General features: G+C 46.3%; 3 protein-coding genes across 4 annotated transcripts in view; 1 reads left to right on the forward strand and 2 right to left on the reverse strand.

Moving 5' to 3' along the window:
* Window positions 1-14135, reverse strand: loxhd1a (lipoxygenase homology PLAT domains 1a). Its single transcript, XM_085926960.1, has 42 exons — window positions 13574-14135; window positions 13383-13497; window positions 13102-13113; window positions 12000-12080; window positions 11734-11918; window positions 11570-11668; window positions 11348-11496; window positions 11168-11291; window positions 10810-11060; window positions 10114-10249; window positions 9877-10037; window positions 9702-9788; window positions 9500-9635; window positions 9269-9423; window positions 9032-9189; window positions 8385-8464; window positions 8005-8201; window positions 7733-7925; window positions 7483-7643; window positions 7075-7408; window positions 6850-7001; window positions 6637-6770; window positions 6141-6295; window positions 5976-6080; window positions 5719-5847; window positions 4716-4883; window positions 4407-4588; window positions 4221-4337; window positions 3997-4159; window positions 3762-3916; window positions 3482-3691; window positions 3303-3417; window positions 3031-3239; window positions 2778-2963; window positions 2572-2699; window positions 2366-2483; window positions 2121-2298; window positions 1386-1571; window positions 1155-1325; window positions 950-1088; window positions 709-864; window positions 1-647 (listed from the first exon to the last, which is right to left on the reverse strand). Exons 1-42 carry the CDS (start codon window positions 14133-14135, stop codon window positions 167-169), a joined length of 7113 nt encoding a protein of 2370 aa, XP_085783086.1. The 3' UTR covers window positions 1-166.
* LOC147048203 (uncharacterized) overlaps window positions 4826-20319 on the forward strand; it is a 25774-nt gene continuing 10280 nt past the window's right edge. The window contains exons 1-7 of one of the 2 annotated variants that reach the window (XM_085926149.1): window positions 4826-4924; window positions 6160-6324; window positions 6444-6494; window positions 6678-6803; window positions 7749-7933; window positions 9962-10052; window positions 10136-10279. The gene's annotated coding sequence lies outside the window, so the exon portion shown is untranslated. Of the gene's footprint in view, window positions 4925-5172; window positions 5271-6154; window positions 6325-6443; window positions 6495-6677; window positions 6804-7748; window positions 7934-9961; window positions 10053-10135; window positions 10280-20319 lie in introns of those variants that run through there. The other variant, XM_085926148.1, reaches the window with a different exon arrangement.
* st8sia5 (ST8 alpha-N-acetyl-neuraminide alpha-2,8-sialyltransferase 5) overlaps window positions 16211-20319 on the reverse strand; it is a 5536-nt gene continuing 1427 nt past the window's right edge. Inside the window, exons 2-9 of the mRNA XM_085926153.1 lie at window positions 19624-19731; window positions 19230-19325; window positions 17785-17877; window positions 17322-17480; window positions 17105-17249; window positions 16918-17030; window positions 16755-16847; window positions 16211-16673 (exon numbers count right to left, since the gene is read on the reverse strand). Coding sequence (XP_085782279.1) covers window positions 16211-16673; window positions 16755-16847; window positions 16918-17030; window positions 17105-17249; window positions 17322-17480; window positions 17785-17877; window positions 19230-19325; window positions 19624-19731 — 1270 coding nt within the window. The remainder of the gene's footprint in view (window positions 16674-16754; window positions 16848-16917; window positions 17031-17104; window positions 17250-17321; window positions 17481-17784; window positions 17878-19229; window positions 19326-19623; window positions 19732-20319) is intronic.

The following is a 20319-nucleotide window of genomic DNA, read 5'->3' on the forward strand; positions in this document are numbered from 1 at the left end:
ATTGGCACATTTTTTTCTCTGACCAAAACCAATGTAAATTTTTGTCACATTTCCCGATGTAAACAAATGTCTTTGTGAAGAACGTTGCAGAAGGACAAAAATCCGACCCCTGTTGATAAATACTCAGTTGGCTGAATGAAGCAGTTACGAATGTGAATTTAGCTGTTCAGTATTTTGGGTAGAGGACTCTGACGATCTGCCCGTCAGCCCTCTTAGTGTCCAGCCACTTCCCACACAGAAAAATAGTGGTGACTCCATTTGCGGTGTTGGTGACTTCCACGCGGTCCAGCAGCCAGCCAGGATGCAGACCCGAGTTATCATGCTCCACTCTCACCTTCTGCAACTCTCCCATATCCAGCATCTCCAACAGGAAGCGATCCGTCTGCTCCCTCTCAAAGAGGTTCCGGAACTTCTGCCGCAGCTGCCGCCGACCCGAGTCACCGTTGGAGCCAAAGACGGTGATGGAAACGTTGGCGTCGGTGCCTGCTCCCTTCTCGTCGCCCGTGATGACGATGATCTCGTACTTGACGGGTACCAGGCTTCTGGCCTTGCTGGCGAAGCTCTCGATGGCCTTGGTGCACTCGAAGGTCAGGAAGTCGTCCCTCTTGGCCGACAGCGGGACCAGGGCGTCACAATGGAAGATGTACCTGAAGAGAAATGTTCTAATATTCGTCCCACAAAATGAGCCTTTCCAAACGTGGACCTTACTTGTTGCCCAGCTCTCTTTCCGTGACCACCACCTCCTCCGCGTGCCAGTGAAGCTCTGCCTTGACTTTCTTCCCGTCCTTGGATATGTGGCCAACGCAGATGCTAACAATGTCGCCCAGGTTCTTGGATGTAAACTCAAATCTGTCAACGTTTCCCCTTAAAAAAACAAAAACAAAGGAGTGATAATGGTCCATCTAACAACCCAACTTTATTTAGATGTTGTCGCTAGACAAATAGCTACCTCAAAAACCTCCTCTTCTTTGACGAGTTCTCCATTAAAAACTCTTTTGATCGGCCCTTCCTCCCTTCCAAAACCATCCAAACGTTCTCCTTGGTTTCCGCCTCTGCCGTGTCTCCAGTGGTGACGCAAATTTCGTACTCTTTGGGAGAGCGTACGAAAGGTAAGTAACATTGAATGACGTCATGGGGGGAAAAAAAAGTCTTACTGGTTTTCTCGTCGAGGTCCAAGTATTCGTTGTTAGCGCACGGCAGCTCCCTCATGATCTGTCCGTCACCGTCGTTTTTGGCGAGCCAGCGGTCGCAGGGAAAGCGGAAGGTCTTGTCCATGAGCTCGTCCTTCACGTCGATGTAGTCCAATTGCCATCCTGGTGCGAGGCCTGCGTGCCAAAGCAGAAGATGAGAAGTCCACCTCAAGTGAGTCGGCGTCTTTTTCTAACCTGTGTTGTCGTGCCACACTCGGACTTTGGAAAGGTCACCCAGGCTCAAGATGTCGACAAATCGGAAGGAATCCATCTGCTTGCGCTCAAACTTGTTGGACTTGTTGCACTCTTTCAACGCCAAGGTCCCCGTGTCTCCGTTCTCACCGAAAATGATGATCCAAACGTTGGCGTCGGTGCCGGCCCCTGAAGGTAACGAGACGCTGAATTCGATCCAAATTGACACCTATGGGCCTATTAATTGATTATGAGCTTGAAAAAAAAGGTCAGGTGAGGCGAGAAAGACTTTGCCTCACAGCATTAAATTCTCATCATGAATTATTCATTGCTTTGGCAACAGACTTTTAAGTCGAAGACTGGAGAGTCAAATGCCAGCATTCTGTCTGAATCGTTTCCCGTCTTCCTTTAAGTGATCTTAACAGATGTGGCTCGACCTCTCACATCGTGATGAAGATCCCGGAGGAGGCCATTAGCAGATGCCGTGTACCGCCTACGTGATGCTTCACCAGTCTCGCTCATTAGCGAGGCGGGACTGCGTCTCCTCGGGTTTGCAGCGGCTATCTGAGGTCACAATCCTGCGCTTGAGGTCAAACTTCTCACAGTGCTGTTGTATTGATTAGCAGCAGTGATGGGAAGTCACCAAGAACATAGACTCCGTTTCAGAAATACAGAGAAGAAAAGATGTCATCTAGAGACATCATCTGAAATGTCTATTAGCCACCCATGAAGACGCACCTATAACGTCTCCAGTCTTGACCTGAACCACATAAGTGGTGAGCTCCACCATGGTCTCCTCATCCACCACTGCAGCCATCTCGCAAATCATGGTCCTTTGGGGTCCACGTGTCCTGGACAGCCACTCCTCATAGGTGAAAACGGACACCTCCCCCGTGGTCAGGTTGTTCATGGTCACCTGGAGAAGTCATTTGATTAGAAGCTCAGATGGAGAACCTGGCTAAGGATTTCATGGTGGACCAAACCGTATCAAGGAACCAATCCGGTCTGCTGCCTGAGCCGTCAATGCGTAGCCTCATCTTCCTGAGAGGGGCGATGTCATCTATCTCCATGTTAAAGGTGTCCTCCTGACCACGCTCAAACCTAAAAATCAGGCGAGGAACTCAATTTATAAGTGGGAAAATGACTCGTGTGATATTTTCTAACTGGACGTCTCATCCTGGGGTCTCACCTATCCTCGTTCTTCGGCAGCAACATTTCCTCAGTGCTGCCGTTGGCACCAAACACAGTCATGAAGATCTTGGTGTCTGTCCCTGCGTTTTGAACATCCCCCGTGACCACAGTCACCTCATAAATTACCTGTGAGAGAACCAGGACCACGATTTTCAGCTCTTTAGATCCAAAATGAATTTGTGCATGTCAGAACGCGTTGCGTACTTTCTGAGAGATGGAAACGGCTTCTGCATCCAGAATGTTGAAAACTCTAGCGGTCAGGCCGTCGCCGCGATCTTTGGCCAGCCAGCATGCGCAAGCAAAGATATATTTGACCCCTTTGGTTGGCACGGCAACGGAGAGCTCATCTACCAGCCAGCAGCTCTCTGGAGTGGCACCGTCATGGCCGAGCTGCGAGAAGATTTTGGGTTGTGGGCTCGGGATTAGATTCGGGATTAAATGACGGGTTGACCCTCACCTCGACCTTTTTGATCTCCCACACGTCTGAGCCGTAGCACTCGAAGCTCTCCATAGATCCGGCCTGGAGGCCCTTCCTTCCATCCGGCGGATCCAACCACAATCTATCCGTTCGGCTGTTATTGGCTCCGATAATAATCACGTAGGCCCTGCTGGCGGTTCCGGCGTCTCGCTCCAGCCCGGTGCACAGTGTGATGTGGTACGGTATGACTGCGTGAGAAAGTTCTGCTTAACATCTTAGAAGTCTTTCGTGGGAATACTGCCGTTCCTCACCAGGGAGTTCCTCGACCTCCTCTTCCTTCTTTTTGCTCTTTTTGTTCATGTTGTTGTCAACGCTCGTCAAGGTTGACTTCTCGATACTCGGGTTCTCTCGGACCCCCTCGTAGCCCTGAAAGAAGCGCACGTTGAGAAGAAGACTTCTCCCCCACCTCTCTCGGAAAACTCGAAATCACCTTAATGTAGAAAACTCTCTGGATGCGGCGGTCCTCCCTCTTCCTGGACAGCCATCGTTCGCACAAGAAAAGGAAGACCTCCTCTGTGTCCACGTCGAGAACCTCCACCTGGTCCAGGTACCAGTCGGGGCTCATCATGCTGTTATCGTGGCGGATCTTGATCGTGAACACCTGGCCCAGATCCACAGCCTCGATGGTGAACCTATCCACCTGTGAAAACGAGAACTTTCACTGCCACAGCTTTATTGATTTGTCTTCTTCATTGTCGTTGTTTCCTTACGGATCCTCGCTCAAATTTGTTGCTGTTGTTCTCTGACTTGCTAAGCTTCCTCTCGCCGGTATCACCCAGGTCGCCGTAGATGGTGAGGAACACGTTGGCGTCGGTGCCCGCCCCGTACATGTCGCCGGTCATCACGGACACTTTGTACGTATGTGCTGAGGTCGAATGAAGACCACACACAGGTCAATCAGAAGATTGAAAATATGCTAATGGTCTTGTGGTGTGTTTATCGTACTCTCCAGGGCGTCCTCCACCTCCACCTCAGTGATCTTCAAGCTCCCGTCCCGCGCCAGCTTCTCGGTGATGATGTCAGAGGGCACCAGTTCCCTCACAGTCTCCCCATCGTCCTCCGACTTGGCGAGCCAGCGCTCACACGGGAAGATGACCGTCTCCGAGCCCTGCGACAAGTTGGTCCCTCAGTGAGAAGCATTAAATACTGTTACGGGATCTGGACCGCACCTTCCCCTTCTTTAGCAAGCGTCGGATCTCCACTCGGTCCAGGTACCAGCCTGGGTTGACGCCGCGGTTGTCGTGACCGATGCGGATCTTCTCAATGACCTCCCCAACGTCCTCCAGCTTCAGTGAGCAAATGTAAATATCATGTCCGATTTCCATGATATGATGATGATTTCAGTATCACCGTACCTCAACAATGAACATGTCCTCAGCTCCTCTCTCAAAGTACATGATCCTCTCCCTCTTGTTGACGCACAGTCGCTTCTGCTGCGTGCACAGGGCGTCTCTTCCATACAGGACAACAAACACGTCTGCGTCCGTGCCCGCTCCGAAAACATCACCCGTGAAAATTTTGATCTCGTAAGGGACAACTAGAAAGAAAAAAAGGATCAAATATTAGATTTTTTTCCTCGGGGGGGGGGGGGGCCTGGCCCAGTAGCCCCCTCTCTAGCTCCGCCAGTGGAAGTACATGAATACATTTATCAGCGGTAATCTTACATGGTGTGTAAAGTTCTGTTTGGAGAGGATTCGGAAAAAGATCTCTGGAGATGGCACCGTCGTCCTCGCCTTTGTCCAACCAGCGGCCGCACTGGAATAGAAGTTTCTGCCCCAGCGAAGGAGCATCAATCTCCACCCAGTCAAGGAACCAGCCTGCTGAGCCACCCCCTGCTCACATTCACAATAATGTGACCAAACCCAGAAAACAGGTGAGTCCAAAACATCACAAAAGCACCTGTCTTAATTTTATTATTATATCAAATTCAGTAATTCCCACTGGATTTTTTTTTCTTCTAGATTGACGGTCCTCCCATTTTGCAGGCTTTTCATTTTATTGTTATCATTTTGTTATTAACAACTGACTCTCATTGTTATTGGATGTAATCCCACTGTCAGCCACTAGGTAGCGACACGGTTATTTGAGACAGTATACAATTAGAAGAAGAAGAATGACTGGGAAGAATTTCGGCGCCATCTCGATTTCATTGACAATTAGCGAAGCATCCTCTGTAATTCTGCTTTGTGCTCCTCACCGAGCGAGGTTCATCTTATAAGGTACATGTTTGGGCATGATAATTGGTGTATTGTAAAATGAGAAGTTAGTTTAGTGGAGAAAAAAAACGAAAATGGCTGTTTGCACAATATTTTTGTTAGCCATTTCTCTTGCTATCTCTCAATATATTCCGTGTTTGTATTTTTGAAAAGCGTGTTTCAAGACCCTAAAAAAAATTAAGAACTGTTGTAAATGCTTTGAAAACATTCAGAGGGAGTATTTAAACAGGGTATTTCAATATTGTGAATTTCACTTATTGGTGGGTAATCTGGAATGTAACACCTAAAATGGAGGGCGGGGGGTTACTATATAATGCAAATGACATCAATTATGTCGTAGAAAGAAAGAAAAATTGTACTGGTAAAGGAGTGGAAATGGCTAATTCCCATCTCGACCCCTGCCCCATACCTACAAATCTGAATTCAGACATCCAAGTATGTGTGGCTGTACCGTGGTTGTCATGTCCAATTCGTAACTTCTTGAGCGGCCCGATGTCCACAGCTTCCACGGTGAACTCGTCAATCATGCCCCGCTCAAACTTGTTCTTGTGCGTCTTGGAGGCCTTCAAATTTATGATCCCTGCCATTCAGACAAGAGCAAAGCTCAGAGGCAAGTGTGTGTATATTTTAGGTGGTGAGCCGTGATATAAATGATCTGATTTGGCTTAATATAGGCTGAAAAAAACTGTACCGAATGAAGCGTCCCACCTGTGTCATCCTTGGTACCATACAGGGTCATAAAAACATTGGTGTCCGTCCCGGCGTACTTCTTCTCCCCGGTTTTTATCCTCACCGTGTACGTGGTGGACATGGCTGTAATGTGGAGCGCACTTCAGTATCATCTTCATCTTGATTTCTAATTAATGTCCTCACCTTTCTGCTCCAAGCCCAGCGTAGCCTCAGAGTCGCCATCATCGTCCTCATCGTCGCCTTTCTTCATGAAGGCCTCGTCCACGGGGACCAGCTCCCTGGCCAGCTGCCCGTCGTCTTCGTCCACCGCCAGCCATCGCTTGCACGGGAAGAAGTACCTGGAACACAGTGGCGTGCATCTCGTCAGGTTCTTTTCTAATGATTATGGCTTTAATACATTAGATGAAGGATTATAAAGAGCCCACAGATTATTTGCATAATCAGTTTTTACTATATACCGTTCTAATAAATGTGTCTGAATTCCAGGCTTACTTTCGAAGACAATAGCCACTGATAGGAAAGGTTGGCTTTGAATGGGTATGTACCATTTCTCGCCACACGGCGGTGCTGTTGCGTTGATGTCACGTTTGTTGTCGTTTTAGATAATATTTTTCAAACTATTTACAGCATGCTCAAAATATTCGATTACACTGTTCATTATTTCTTGTGATTGACTTACGTAGTGTCATCCTTGTTGTCCACAATCTCCACCCTGTCCAGGAACCAGCCCGCCCCAGCCTGGCTGTTGTCGTGTCGGATCCTCAGCTTCTTCAGCGTCCCCAGGTCCACGGCCGTGATGCTGAACATGTCCTCCTTGTGTCACGCACACACATACACAATCAAAAGGTGCATATTTTTTTTACCCCCCGGGTCGCTGCAGAGGTTAGCTTACTTGGCCCCTCTCAAATTTATTGAGGTTATTGGACTTCCTGAGGCGTCGCTCGCCTGTGTCGCCGATTTCGCCATAGACGTTGATGTAAACCTTGGCATCGGTCCCCGCCCCCCACGGATGCCCCGTGAATACGTGCACGTCGTAAGAGTTCACTGCCGGGTGGAAAAAGAAAGTATTAATGGTGGGACGTTTTCAGTAACCTCAAGTACCCGTCGCTACATTTACCCTCGAGATCTTCATTGTCATCGGTCAGGAGCTCGACCACAATCTCGCTGTCCTCCTCATCCCTGGCCAGCCACCGGTTGCAAGGGAAGCTGAACATCTCCACCACCTCCTGTAGCTCCTCCACCATTTCCACCTCCTCCTCTTCGTCTTTCTTCTTCTTCTTCTTGTCTTTCTTCTTATCCTTCTTGGTGCCCTCCCGCTTCACCTCCACCCGCACCATGGCCGTGGTCAGGCGCTTGATGTCCACCGACTCCAGGAACCAGCCGTCGCCAATGCCCTTACCGTCGTGGTAGATCCTCAGCTTGTAGATCTTGCCCACATCCTGAGCTTCTATCTAGCAGCGGTGGCAGAATTCCTCATGTAGCTAGCTACCGTCAATAAACTTGAACACAGGAACTCAATACCGACCTTGAAGATCTCAGTGGTACCGCGTTCAAAATTGTTGGAGCGGCTCTTCAGGGGAAGAACTTCTGTTTTTCCATCGGCGCCGTAAATCTGACAGAAGACGTTAGCGTTGGTGCCGGCTGTGCGCACATCCCCCGTGACCACGCTTACTTCGTAGTTGATCACTATCGGCAAACACAAATGATTGTAAGCCAGAGAGATGTGTCGCCGTCCATCACAAAATTGCCACTCTTCCACATCATTGATTATTTACATTTCTCCATCTCCAGGATCTCGCTGGGATAGATCTCAACCTCCACTTTTCCATCAGCCTCATCTTTGCAAAGCCAGCGGTGGCTGGGAAACATGTACTGCTTGCCCTGGACCGGCACCGAGATCTGAACACTGTCCAGAAACCAGCCGGCTCGCAAGCCTTCATTGGTGTGGCCGATGAGGAGTCTGTTGATCTGCCAAGGTTAGACTATATTGACATTTTTCATGACCTCAGATGGCAATCGGAAAACAGGTGGACGTTTCTGAGCGTACCTTCCCGATGTCAAAAGTCTCTATGGTGAAGATGTCGGTGCGACCGGTTTCAAAGTAGTTCCGCAGGTCGTTGTCCGAAACTGCCAGGGTTATCTTGGCGGTGTCGCCCCTCTCGCCGTACAGCTTGACAAACACCCGAGAGTCTGAGCTGGCACCGTTCACGCTACCCGTTTTGATGGCGATGTGGTAGCTCACATCTGCAAGGGGGGGTACAAGCCCTGCCATGAATCTCATCACATGACGATACCATAAAAAATAATTAGCCAACAGATAAATTGATTTTGAAACAAATGCACAAATGCTAACAAACCAGATGAACCTTGGCTCCGCCCCCATTCTGCAATTGTCTGTTTGTCATGATGTGGGATTACTGTACTCACTAAACAACCGCAGGCCTTCTCCGGCTGGAACCAACTCTCGGACGATCTGCCCGTCATCCTCATTGCGGTCTAACCACCTGATTGGAGACACATTCGTTCAACCATAATTGGCCCGAGGGGGAAATCAATCAATCTATTAAACAATCAATCCCAATAACAGAAACCAGACAGGACACTTTCCAGATGCAACCCGGCGCTGCTGTCGGGCCGCTGGGCTCCGATTACCGAAAGAGACAGCTGCGTTTAGTGCCTATTTGTAAGGCGAGACCCATCCATCAACTGGCCAACAACTTAATAGCATGCAACTGGAGAGCCGTCTGACCCGCGCAGGCCCAATTTACCACACTTATCAGGTCTTTTAGATCTTTTGTTTGGAAACGTAGAAAGCTGGTCGTGGGGCTTAGGCGTGTTAGGAGAACAAGAGAATTAGTAGTGATGACATGGAACTAATACCTTTGGGGATCTTGTCCTTTGCATTGAGCCACGATCGATAAAGTTAAGATTTCATCTAGAATTAATTTGATCAATTAATTTTTTTAATGTTTATAAATAGTATTTTGCCACTTCATGTCGACTGAACATATCATCACGTGCTCTGAGCTCAGGTAACAACGATGCATTGAGTCACAAAATGGCTGCCTTTCCTGTAACACGGGAACTCGATGGCCGACGACTCCGGCTGGCCTTCCTCCCTCACCAAGACCTTATCGAGGAACCAACCGCAGCCTCCGCCGCGCCCGTCGTGTCCGACTCGCACCCGGTGGACGCGACCCAGGGACACGGCTTCGATGAGAAACTCATCATGCTGAAGGAAAATACAAAAAAAAAAAAAAAGCACCGACATGACCCGAACGCCGCTCGTGTTAGCCGTACCGCTTACTCACGTTGCCCTTTTCGAATTTGTTGACGTTATTTTTGCTCATGTACATGAGTCTCTCCCCGGTGTCGCCCAGGTCGCCGATGACATTGAGGAAGACGCTGGCATCGGTGCCGCTGCCGCTGACGTTGCCCGTGCAGATGGTGATGCGATATTTCATCACTAAGCCATCAAATCAAAACTTGTTGATTTTCAAATAAATCCAAAACGCGGGTTGTCGTAAAACTCGTTTCCCTACAAGCTAGCGGCTCCCCGCAAAGAGTTCCCGTCGCCGGCAACTCTCGTACGATCTCGTTGTCGTCTTCGTTGATGTCGAGCCAACGGCCGCATTCAAACTTGTATTTCTCCATCGTCAGGGTCTTCAGTAAACTAATCTGCAAACAGTCACAGAAATGTTTTTGACGGGCCAAATTTGGCCACAAGAACGGTAAATTTCTCACCCTCCCTAAGTGCCAGCCAGAAAACGGATGCCTCTTCTCGTGCCAGATGCGCAGTTTTAGGAGTCGTCCAATGTTTGGCAATTCAATCTAAAAGGATTTAAAAAAACAACAACAAGTCAGATAAACTCTCAAAGTAATTTCAGCAGTCAATGATTATAGATAATCCGGAGATTACCATGAATTTATCAAGACAGCCTTGTTCAAAACTGTCCGAGTTGCTTTCCAGTTTGAGTTCATCCGATTTGCCGTTCTCTCCGTAGATCTGCAGAAATACCTGGGCGTCGGTACCCGCGCCCTTTAAGTCCGAAGTCCAGATCCACAAGGACCACGGGTACTCTGTAGTACAAACCAGTAAGTAAATACATTTTTAGAATTTCATCACCAGTCGCGTCTACAACCCGATGAAACTCACTCTTCTGTTTCCTCTGACGAAGAGAAACCATTTCGTAGAGCTCCCTCTCGATGAGACCGTCGCCCTCGTCTTCGTCCAGCCACATCCCGCACGGAAATGTCTGCTCTACTCCCGTGAATGGGCAGTAGATGACCACCTCGATGAAAAATGGCACCCAAGTACACAGGTGAGCAATGTTGGGCTCACACAGATGGCCCGCTCCATTTTTTTTATTTTTTAAAATCAATTAATCAAATCCTACAAATAATACAGATTTTAGTTTAGTTTAGTAAACAATGGGTTGGTTTGATTTCTCAAAACAGACAAATATTCGTAAAATCAACAATGTTAGAAATACTATTTATTAGTTCATTTTGGTCAAGAATTGTTTGCAAATATTAGCAGAAAAAATAGTAAATATAATCATAAATCAAAAAAAGTAAATTAAAATAACCACTTTTATTTGAAAAATATTTTTGCGTTTACTCATTGTAAAAAATAAATGCAAAAATATCTCATTGAATAATGAGGATGTAAGAATGAGAGATTTCAGAATTGTGTGTAAAAGAAAATGTGACGTGAATGTTTTTTGTATACGAGTGCATGTGAGAGCAGAAAAAAATGTTCAGTGAAGTACAAGAATATATTCGTAGTGTTGGAAAGGAAATCAGCAAGTATGAGAGCATTTCAGCTACGAGTGTGCGAGACACCTGGTACCTTCTCGCAGTACCATCCGGCGCCCACGGCCCCGTTGTCGTGCCCGATGGTGACCCTGCTGAGAGGGCTGATCAGTTCGCAGATCTCCACGTTGAAAATGTCGATGAGGCCGCGCTCAAAGGCGCCGCCCTCTAGGAAGATTTTGCCGCTGTTCTTTAAGCCCTTGCAGCCGTGCATAACCATGTGGATTTTAGAGTTGGTCCCCGCGCCTCGCACGTCCCCCGTCATCACTTGAACGTTGTACACGATTCCTGCCGAAATCAAATCAGATCGTTTTTTTTTTTTTTTGGCGGTGTGTATTTCTAAAGAACTCTTGATGACGGAAACGCTCAGGTTGAGGCCCGAGCGGTCCGCTCACCCATTGGCTGCAGTGAGCCGACCAGAATGTCTCTCTGGATTTTGCCATCGTCTTCATCCATAGCAAACCAGCGATTGACGGGGAACTCGTACACTCCTTTATTCCCGATGTCATCGATTGCAACCTGAATAGAGAACTGTTAGCATTGAGCTAAGGAGCTTAGAACGAAATAGCACGTGCCTTATCGAGGAACCATCCAGCAGATGAACCTCTGTTGTTGTGGCCGATGGTGATCTTCCTCAGCCTGCCCAGGTTGGGAGCTTCGACGGTGAACTTGTCCTCCGAGCCGCGTTCGAAATTGTCCTTGTCGCTGTCCAGCCGCCGCTCCCCTTCGACGGGTCGTAAAAGTCGTTGAGGGAACGGACGTAAACGTGAGTGAAGTCAAGTAAGGTTTTTACCCACCCGTGTCGCCGTGCTCTCCAAAGATGTTGAGGAAGACGTCGGCGTCAGTTCCACTTCCCTTCATGTCGGCGGTGAACACGCTCACGATGTATTTATTTACTGTCGTGATCGAAAGGACACAATTTAAAGACGTTCAATATGAGGACTGTGTGTGTTTGGCTCACATTTGGGGACGTCCATCTGGTTGAGGCTGCCCAGTAGGTCCCTGACAAAAAGATTGTCCCCTTCCTCGCGGCTCAGCCAGTTATTGCAGGCAAAGTAGAAGCGCAGGTGAGGCCGACTCATGTCGGTCACCACCACCCTGTCCAAAAACCAGCTGGCATTCATGCCGGTGTTGTCGTGCTCGATCCTACGCACAGAAGTTTAGTGGTGTGAAATTTTTTTTCTTTAATACTTCTGTTATCTATTTTTGCGCCAGCCTTAACTTTACCTGAGCTTCTTGAGTGCACCCACGTTGTGCGTTTTGATGCGAAAAACATCCGTTTTATTCTTTTCAAAAGCAGTCCGGCTTCTGGAACGGAAGGAGTTAGCATTGTGGCTAGCATAATAACAAGATGACCATATTTGAGGAGCCAGCCTAGTGTCTAAATTGGATTATTATTTTTTTAAGGCTGCACCCACATTTAAAGACAGTACAGTGGAACCCCTCAAGTCAAGCTAGTGTGGAAAAACCAAACTGCACAAATGATGCTCATTAAACTAAAGTTGACTTCTTCAGCAGAACTTCAGAGGCTCCACTGTGTCTGTCCTGAACTGGCATCTCCGACATGCAAGCCAGCAGCCACGCTTGTATAATTAAAGCGCACGGTGTCATGTACGGAAGAATGGAAGGCTGTCCGACACACACCAACGAGCGCCCGCCATCTGTCGTGAGGGAGGTCGGAGCGCCACAGTGATTCCAGAAAAAAAAGCAAACTTTGGAATTCATGCAACTGCCGAGTTCCACTGAATGTCCAAAGCGTTGCACGCCGGCCGCCCACCATATCGTGTTAGTCACGACGATACAGGCGCGACACCATTATTGGTAGAAATGGGAGTAAGGTGAAACTCGCCGCGTCGTCATCTGCGGTCACACAGCGTGAACACGCTGAATAGACATCGCGCATACGCCCAACTCAAGGTGTAGCCCGACATGATCCCGCATGGGGGGGGACACTAAAGTCAGGATTGCGCCGCCCGGTAACCCGATCTGGTCAATCAATGTGCGACTGCCTGGCGGTTATTTGATCGCCTGCAAAGGTATAAAAGAAAAAAAAAGACATCGTGGTCTTCTTCCATTCACTCCAGAATTGGGAAGAAGACCGGCCATGTCACGTAGTTCCGCCTTACTCCATATACTGTATCGAAGAGAGCATCCCGTTGCTAAGGTAACCGAGCCTCTTGTCAGAAGGCTCGGCAGTGAGATCATGTGAAAAATGATATTAAAATTAATTTAAAATTAAAAATAAATCAACAAACAAGGAGTGCTCTCTCATACAGTGCTGCACAATACAAGCCAACACCAGGAACAGAATCTGAAACCTTCAAAGTACCTCTTTTCGGTGCTGAAAAGACCAAAAGGGGAATAGAAAATAGTCATGAGTTACTTTTACATGAATAAATCAAAACAGTTTGGCTAGTTGCTAACCCGAAACCCCCCCAAAAAAAGAAGACAAAAAAAACCTTCTTAGTTCAACTTCCGAGGATCCACACAGATTCCAGAATGTAAAATAAATCAATAAAATAAATTAAAAATAAATGTAAAAAATTAATAGAAAAAAAATTAAATATATACATTTAAATAAATGAATGTAAATTTAAAAAATCTGCTCACTTGCTGGCTAGGTGGACTTTGGGAGTAACACCAAACTCCCCAAAAAGCGTCACAAACACATTAGCGTCCGTCCCGGCTCCTTTCACGTCACCGGTAATGGCCACCACCTCGTAGACTAGAACCAAAAGAAGAGAATTTAGTTCCAAACATGAAATTTGTACTTGATGACTTCTTGCCAAAGTGGAGCTCACCTTTCTTCTTGTAGTAGACGTCCTCGTAGCCGTCGGAGGAATCAGTGTGGTAGTTGAGGAGCTCGCTCTGGTAGATGGCGGCATAGTCCACATGCTTGTTTTTGGACTTTTTGCCTTTTTTCTTTTTGTCCTCGTCACTTTCGCCCGATCCCTTCTTGAGTTTTTTCTTCTTCTTCTTCCTGGAGTCATCCTCCGCGGTTTCATCTCCCTCATTGTGAGACACTTTCTTCTTCTTGCTCTTTGTTTTCTTCTCAGCATCTGCTTCGTCTGGGTTCTCCGTGGAGGATTTCTTCTTTTTTTTCTTCTTCTCCTCCACCGCCCCTTCACTGTTGTCTTCTTTGGCGGATGTCTCGTTGTTGTTCTGCTCACTTTCGTCCTTCTCAGTCTCTGTCTTTTTCTTCTTTTTCTCTTTTTCAGAGGACCCGGAACGCTCTGAACTTTTTTCCTTCCGAGTCTTCTCGCCTTTGCTGCTTCTCTTCTTCAACTCGGGCGCTTCCTCCACTTCTTCATCCACCTCCTCACTTTCTTCTAGTAATCTCGAATGTTTCTGTTTGGAAGGCATCTTTGCTTCACTCTCTCGCCGAGGTTTCTCCGGAGCTGAGGCTGCTCATTTGAAGCGGAGGTTCTGCTTCCGTGGCCTTCGGAGCGACCTGGACAAAGCGACCACAAACCTCGCGTAGCGCTCATGAAAAATTTGTCGCCTTGGCACGTGACCGTCGGGAGAAAGCCGTGTGAAAAAGGAGCCTTGCACCGAGAGAACTTATCCTCGCCCTCCATTATTCATGGCATCGGGATCGCTTTACGAGACAGGGGTGTCTCGCTTTTAGTTGCCCTTACGCACCTACCGCACGTGAAGCCGGTTTTACGCCAGTGAGCTTTCCAAACGGTCGTAAATCGACAATCTCGTTCCTCGGGTAGTTTTGTATTCAGGAAGTGATTTTCATGACGATACAAAAAAAGATATAGTTTGACTTTATCCTTCTATCTGGGTCCGTGGGCTATTTGGTACCAGTCATTTTTATTTGGATGCAGCTCCATGGCAGCCAAATCCAAATCCCTCCATTAGGGCATATTGCTGCCACTTGATAGCCAAAGTCGCCATCCTATTTTCTCATAGTATAGATATGGCTGCCATACCACTCATTGACATTGTTTAAGTATTTTTATAGTTTACAAAAAAATGCCCAACATATATTTTTTTTAAATTTCATTGAAATTTTAAATGTACTATATTTAAACTTTAACAGTAGTTGAGTCATGTTGTACTGGAACCTTAATAATAATAATTAAAAAAATAATAATAATAATAGAGAACAAATACTAATATAATAATAGTAGTAATAATAGTAGTAATCATAATAATAACAATAATAATCGTAATAATAATAAAAGAGAACATTACAAAAACGCAAACCATTTTATTTACAAACATGATTCCACAGAACCAAGCACTGTTTCCTTCCCCTTTAGTGATTCAAAGAGTGGTCCCAGTATCTTCACTCCTGGTGTCATTTCTAACAGCCGTTAAAATAATAACATTATGTCAACACACTACAGCGGTCCGATCCGAAAGAACTACAATTCCTGCATCCACTAGTTGAACAATCTCTTGGACGAAAAAGGTTTCTGTGAGTTGAGTGTAAACTTAATTCAGTGAGCACTGAAGCAGGCACGCACAAAAGCTTTTATCATGCACGATGACGAGTATGGAGTGGGAATTATAACACAGCGAGAAGTTTTAAATGAAGCCGGCGTGTCCTTTTCATTGCCTTGAGGGACAAAACTTAGGGAATACAGATGTCGATTGCATATTAGATGGAGAGGATGGAATGTCATAAGGCAGCATGGCATAAGACTTGAGACGATATATACAGTAATCCCCCGCTACTCAGGTTTCTTAAATTCCAGTGGAACGATTCGCTCAATCTGAAATGCCCCACCATGCCACCAGATGGCACTAAATCTCTCGACAGAAAAAAAGTAGTACATGAATTTCAACAGAAACTATGCAATTTCTTTGGAATTTTAAATTTGTCAGATGAGTTGAAAATACTATTGCGGTGGAAATTCTGCATTCTCGGGAAATAATGAGTGAATGATGACCACGAATTGGAAAAATCCATCGATTATTGACTCTCACTCGAAAAACATTTGGCACAGAAAATAAAACAAATTGGGTCACAAAGGATTAAAAAAATGGGGGGAATTTTTTTTAAAATTACTATTGATGAATTGTTTTTCAGTATTCTCGAGAGAATAGCAGAGGATTACGGTCAGTCAAATAAAATAAAATAAAATCCCATTGTTGCCTCTTGTTGCACATTTCCCAAAAAAGCCACTGGAAAAGGCCAATTTCAAACGTTCGCCCCGTCAACGTGGGGGGGAACAATCAAATTGATTACAAAAGTAGACAACTGGATGCTGCGTTTGGAATTGTTTTTGTTTTTTTAAACCCCAGATAACATTCGGGCTTTTTCTTTTTATACACAACATGGAAGAAAGGCCCGATACGTTTGAACGGGTACAGCAACGAGTAGAAAAGAACCAACCTTTACAGCAGAGCCACTAGAAAACATCACAAGAACAACACTAAGAAGAAAACCACAGTGGAAAAACAAGCTTCAAATTGTCTCCCGTTCACGTGCACGGCCCGGTGTGCACGTGCACGATACCGCGGGCGTGCATGTGGATGAAGTTGAAGATCTCGTGCGGCATGGCGTGGAAGCCCGGTCGCGGTTTGACGTTGTCGTAGTAGTGGTGCGTGATGAAGATGCCCGACGGATTCATGGGGAAGGCCCAGAAGCCGTAAAGGTGCACCTCTTCGCACATCTCCAGGGCGGCGGTGACCAACATCAGCCCGCTGCTGAGGCGCTTGGCCCTCACGCCTTGCACCGCCCAGAAACGCTGCACGTTGAGCAGGTACTGCGGGTGGAAGAAGAAGACGCCGCGTTGCGAGTCAAAGTCGTCCAGCATGTACTTGACCCGGAAGGACACGTCCGTGTTGCGCGTGTTGTAGAACGCCGGCAGGACCACCGATGAATTCTCGTAGTTGAGTAGGACGTTGTAAAAGGGACGCCGCCATTTCTCCAGCTTTTGGAATCTAAGAGGCGGGGCCGAGATAAAGGATGACATGTGAAGGAAGAGGCACGATTTACGGGACTGGATTTCAGATTTGGGGTACCTCTCGGTGATGATGCTGGGATTCACCGTTACCAGATCTGTTTTTGTGCCGACGTCAGCAGAGTATTTCTCGCTGATGGGCGGTATGTTGCATCTAGAGCAAAAAATAATAATAATTTACTCGCAAAACGGACAGATTAGATGACAATTTTGTGGTTTCCCACCTGAACACAAAGTCCGCCGAGTCAATGTCCTTCCCACAGTTACTGTTCTTAATAATGCCGCCATTTCCGATCACAGCGCATTTCTTGTACTGGGATTTGGAGTACGGCATATCCTGGAAGGCCAGAAAAAAAAATCTGTCAAGAAAAGGCCTGCTTCAAAATCCAAGCGGCAGGTTACTAATCTCACATCTGGAAACATCTTGAAGACTTCGGTGGTGATGGGAAGAATGCCGCTGGTGTCCACCTCGTACCTCAGCTTGCTCCCGGCGGGGGTGTTTCTTTTGGTGGTGAACAGGAAGGACGGAGCATTGCAACAACGAGACAACGACATTCTGGAACAAAACATAAAATGACCAAATTCAACGGAGATCATTGAAAAATGTCGTGACGACGGCGACGCTTACTTGAAGTTGTTGGTTTCCTCCTTGCTCTGCTCCCACTTACACACCTGCAGGTTACGCCATCTCTCAAACAAATCCGAAGTTTTCACCCTGGCAGACAGGCAGAGAGACTTGGAGAGTGAAGAAGGATAGCCACGACCGTGTACTTTCCGATAATTCTTTCTACAAAGGGCGGTAAATTGAAACAAAAGAACAACAAAAGGCAAACGTTATAACGATGCCGGTAACAGATACGGGCCGTTAGGGTGCCGAGCAAAAAAAAAATTGGAGCAGCAAAAAATATCAGCCATGACTCTGCCCAAAATAGATTCTCCTTGAACTGACATTTTCCTGCGAGACGAATATGAAACTTTTGGCCCGTGGCCTGTAAAATAATATACTTGACAGTAAAGACTAATTCATAGACTGTTTCAACGGATGCAAATCTTTTGGGAAGCGGTTGAGGTGCTCCTTTAAAGTCACTCACATTGTCAGGACTTTGACGTCCATAATCTCCTGTCTGAGCTCTTTGCATGTTGTCGAGTTGTACTCAAAGTGCCCGTCGTAGTTTCCCAAATACCTGAAGGGATCATAAGTCATACACAGTAACTGAAATAAATGGCAGAGAGATTGAATATTGCTTTATGGTAAAGAGGAAGGATATTTTTCTAATTTAATGTGCCATAATAACATGATTATTTTGTTGGATTATTTTGTGATTTATATGTGTATATTTATTGATATAAGTAGTGACTCTTAAGATATATAAGCCACCACTGTATATTTTTTGTAAACTCCCTGCACCGTTTTTTTTTTTTTTTTTACAGTTCCCGCTAAAATGCTAAAAGGTAACAAATTTTATTTTAATCAATTTTCCGACCCAAAACAAAAAAAAAGCACATTACTGTATAATTTTGTAATATTTTTAGCAGCAGCAACAATCATATTTAGATCAAGTTACATTCTCAGAATGAATCGTGATTGGCTGATGGGTTGGATGACGTCACGGCAACATGTCGCATGTGGCTGTGCATCGTGGCAAAATGCGATGGGGGAGAAAAATAGAGCAAAGAACATTAAGGAGTTACACAAAGAAAGGGGATGCATTGAAAGGAACAAGATGCAGGGTGGAATATCGTACAAATCAACGGTGACGCTGGTTCGTTTACATCCACCTGATGATGCGTTCCAAGGAAAGTCAGTCTGATTGGTTTTCATCAACGTTGTGATTCAACTGTTGACTAGTATGGATAAAGCCAGACGTCCCTGCTCCATGCAATGGGTGCTGCGTGCGATGACATCACAGGGCAGCAGCGTAGTCGATGAGTCAGGGACATTTGTCGATAGAAGGTATAATGCAGTTTTCGGTAAATCGAGTATCAGCAATAATTATGTGGAATGGTGATCAGGGATTTTCATTTTTTTTCCAGGACCCCTAGAACACACCAAATATTTTCTCGGATACATGCTTTTTGGGTTCTCCGCCAAACAATGGATTAATAATGATAAACAGATTACAAGAGGGCCTCATAACAATAATAAAGGGTAGAAAAAAGAGGGTTTTAAATCCAAGAGACAATGCAGATGTGAAGAAGGGAAGGAACGGGCGGGGGAGGCGTGTCCACACAATGTACACACGGCATACACACGTACACACACACACACGAGAGCTGTGCAGAACACGACACAAGGCACTGAGGATGGGTGCTAGATGGGACACAATGACAGGAGGCTCCATCAAGTTCTGGAGACGGTCGGGATGGGGGGGCGGGGGAGGTCTGGGTCGATGTGGACATGCAAATCTGGAAGTGCAACCACCACGGGGGGGACAAAAATATCTTCGCTACCCTTCAATGAAGTTAAAAAAAAAAAAGAAAGAGAGCATTCTGGGCTTTCTGTGAATGTACTAGAAATGCCTTCAAACGGGCCTACCTGTGAGAGCGTTTGTTTTTCTTCTTAATATCGGCTAGGCAGGGTGTGACTATTACGGCGATCTGTGAATCTGGCTGAAAATGCTGACGGAAACATCTGTCAACATGCAGACAGGTTAGAAGTTAAACGTGTGACGTAATGCCCCACCCCCCTCCTTCCGCGACCCCCCTCCCCTGTGTTCCTGCAAACTTCATAACAGAGAATGAAAAATATTGCTATGTTGTTTATCTGTGAGGAGTTCGTTCTGCTGCTGGCTCCAAGCATGCAAGGCTAAAAAAAAAAAGTGTGTGTGTGTGTGTGTGTGTGTGTGTGTGTGTGTGTGTGACCTCTCAATATAGCTCACACTGTGCTCTCTAGAGGTGTGGTGCATTCAGTGACGCTGGGAACAAGGTACCTTTTCCTTCCATTTCTGGCAGGCTTCAGAGATCCGTCATCCGAGAAATTAACGGGACCGCTCCAATTTCCTGTCTCGTCCCCTTTGAGTCGGCTAAACTGTTGCGCACTAGCAAGAAAATGAGTCAGTTTATTTGCGTTGATGTCCTCGATGTGTTTCCGAGCCGTGCAGAGAAGAGAAAACAACCAAATCCAAAGCGTTCAACCGCCGCGTCAACATAGTATGCAAACACACACAAACGCACTTTTTACACATTGAGCTGTTTGTTTCCAGAAAACACTGAAAGAATGACACAAAAATCCATTTACACTCTTCTGGGTGGAAAAGGGGAGTCAAGGTTTTTTGAATATTATGAATTTTGAAGACAATATCAATCACGTCTACTTAAGTATCGATGAGAAACTCGTTCTTGTACTCTGCTGTTAGAAGACTTGGCCTGTTTTTTTTTTTGCTATTTCAGCATCATTGTAAATCTGCAGAGCCGCTAATGCAGCTGTGTAACTCAATGATCCCATCAACGTGACATCCTCACAAATCAATCGGGCATCTTGGATGAAAAAAAACTTGGACGAGGTTGTTCGTTTCTGCCGACTCACTCGTAAAGGGACTAGTCCGAAAAGAAAAAATAAATAAATAATGCGCCTTGCGTTTAACTCATAGCACTTACGATCCCGTGTCTGGCCTTGAGCAACTCTA

Source organism: Syngnathus leptorhynchus, chromosome 12, assembly GCF_054491065.1.
Source record: "Syngnathus leptorhynchus isolate UIUO chromosome 12, UIUO_Slep, whole genome shotgun sequence".
NCBI classification, from domain to species: domain Eukaryota; kingdom Metazoa; phylum Chordata; class Actinopteri; order Syngnathiformes; family Syngnathidae; genus Syngnathus; species Syngnathus leptorhynchus.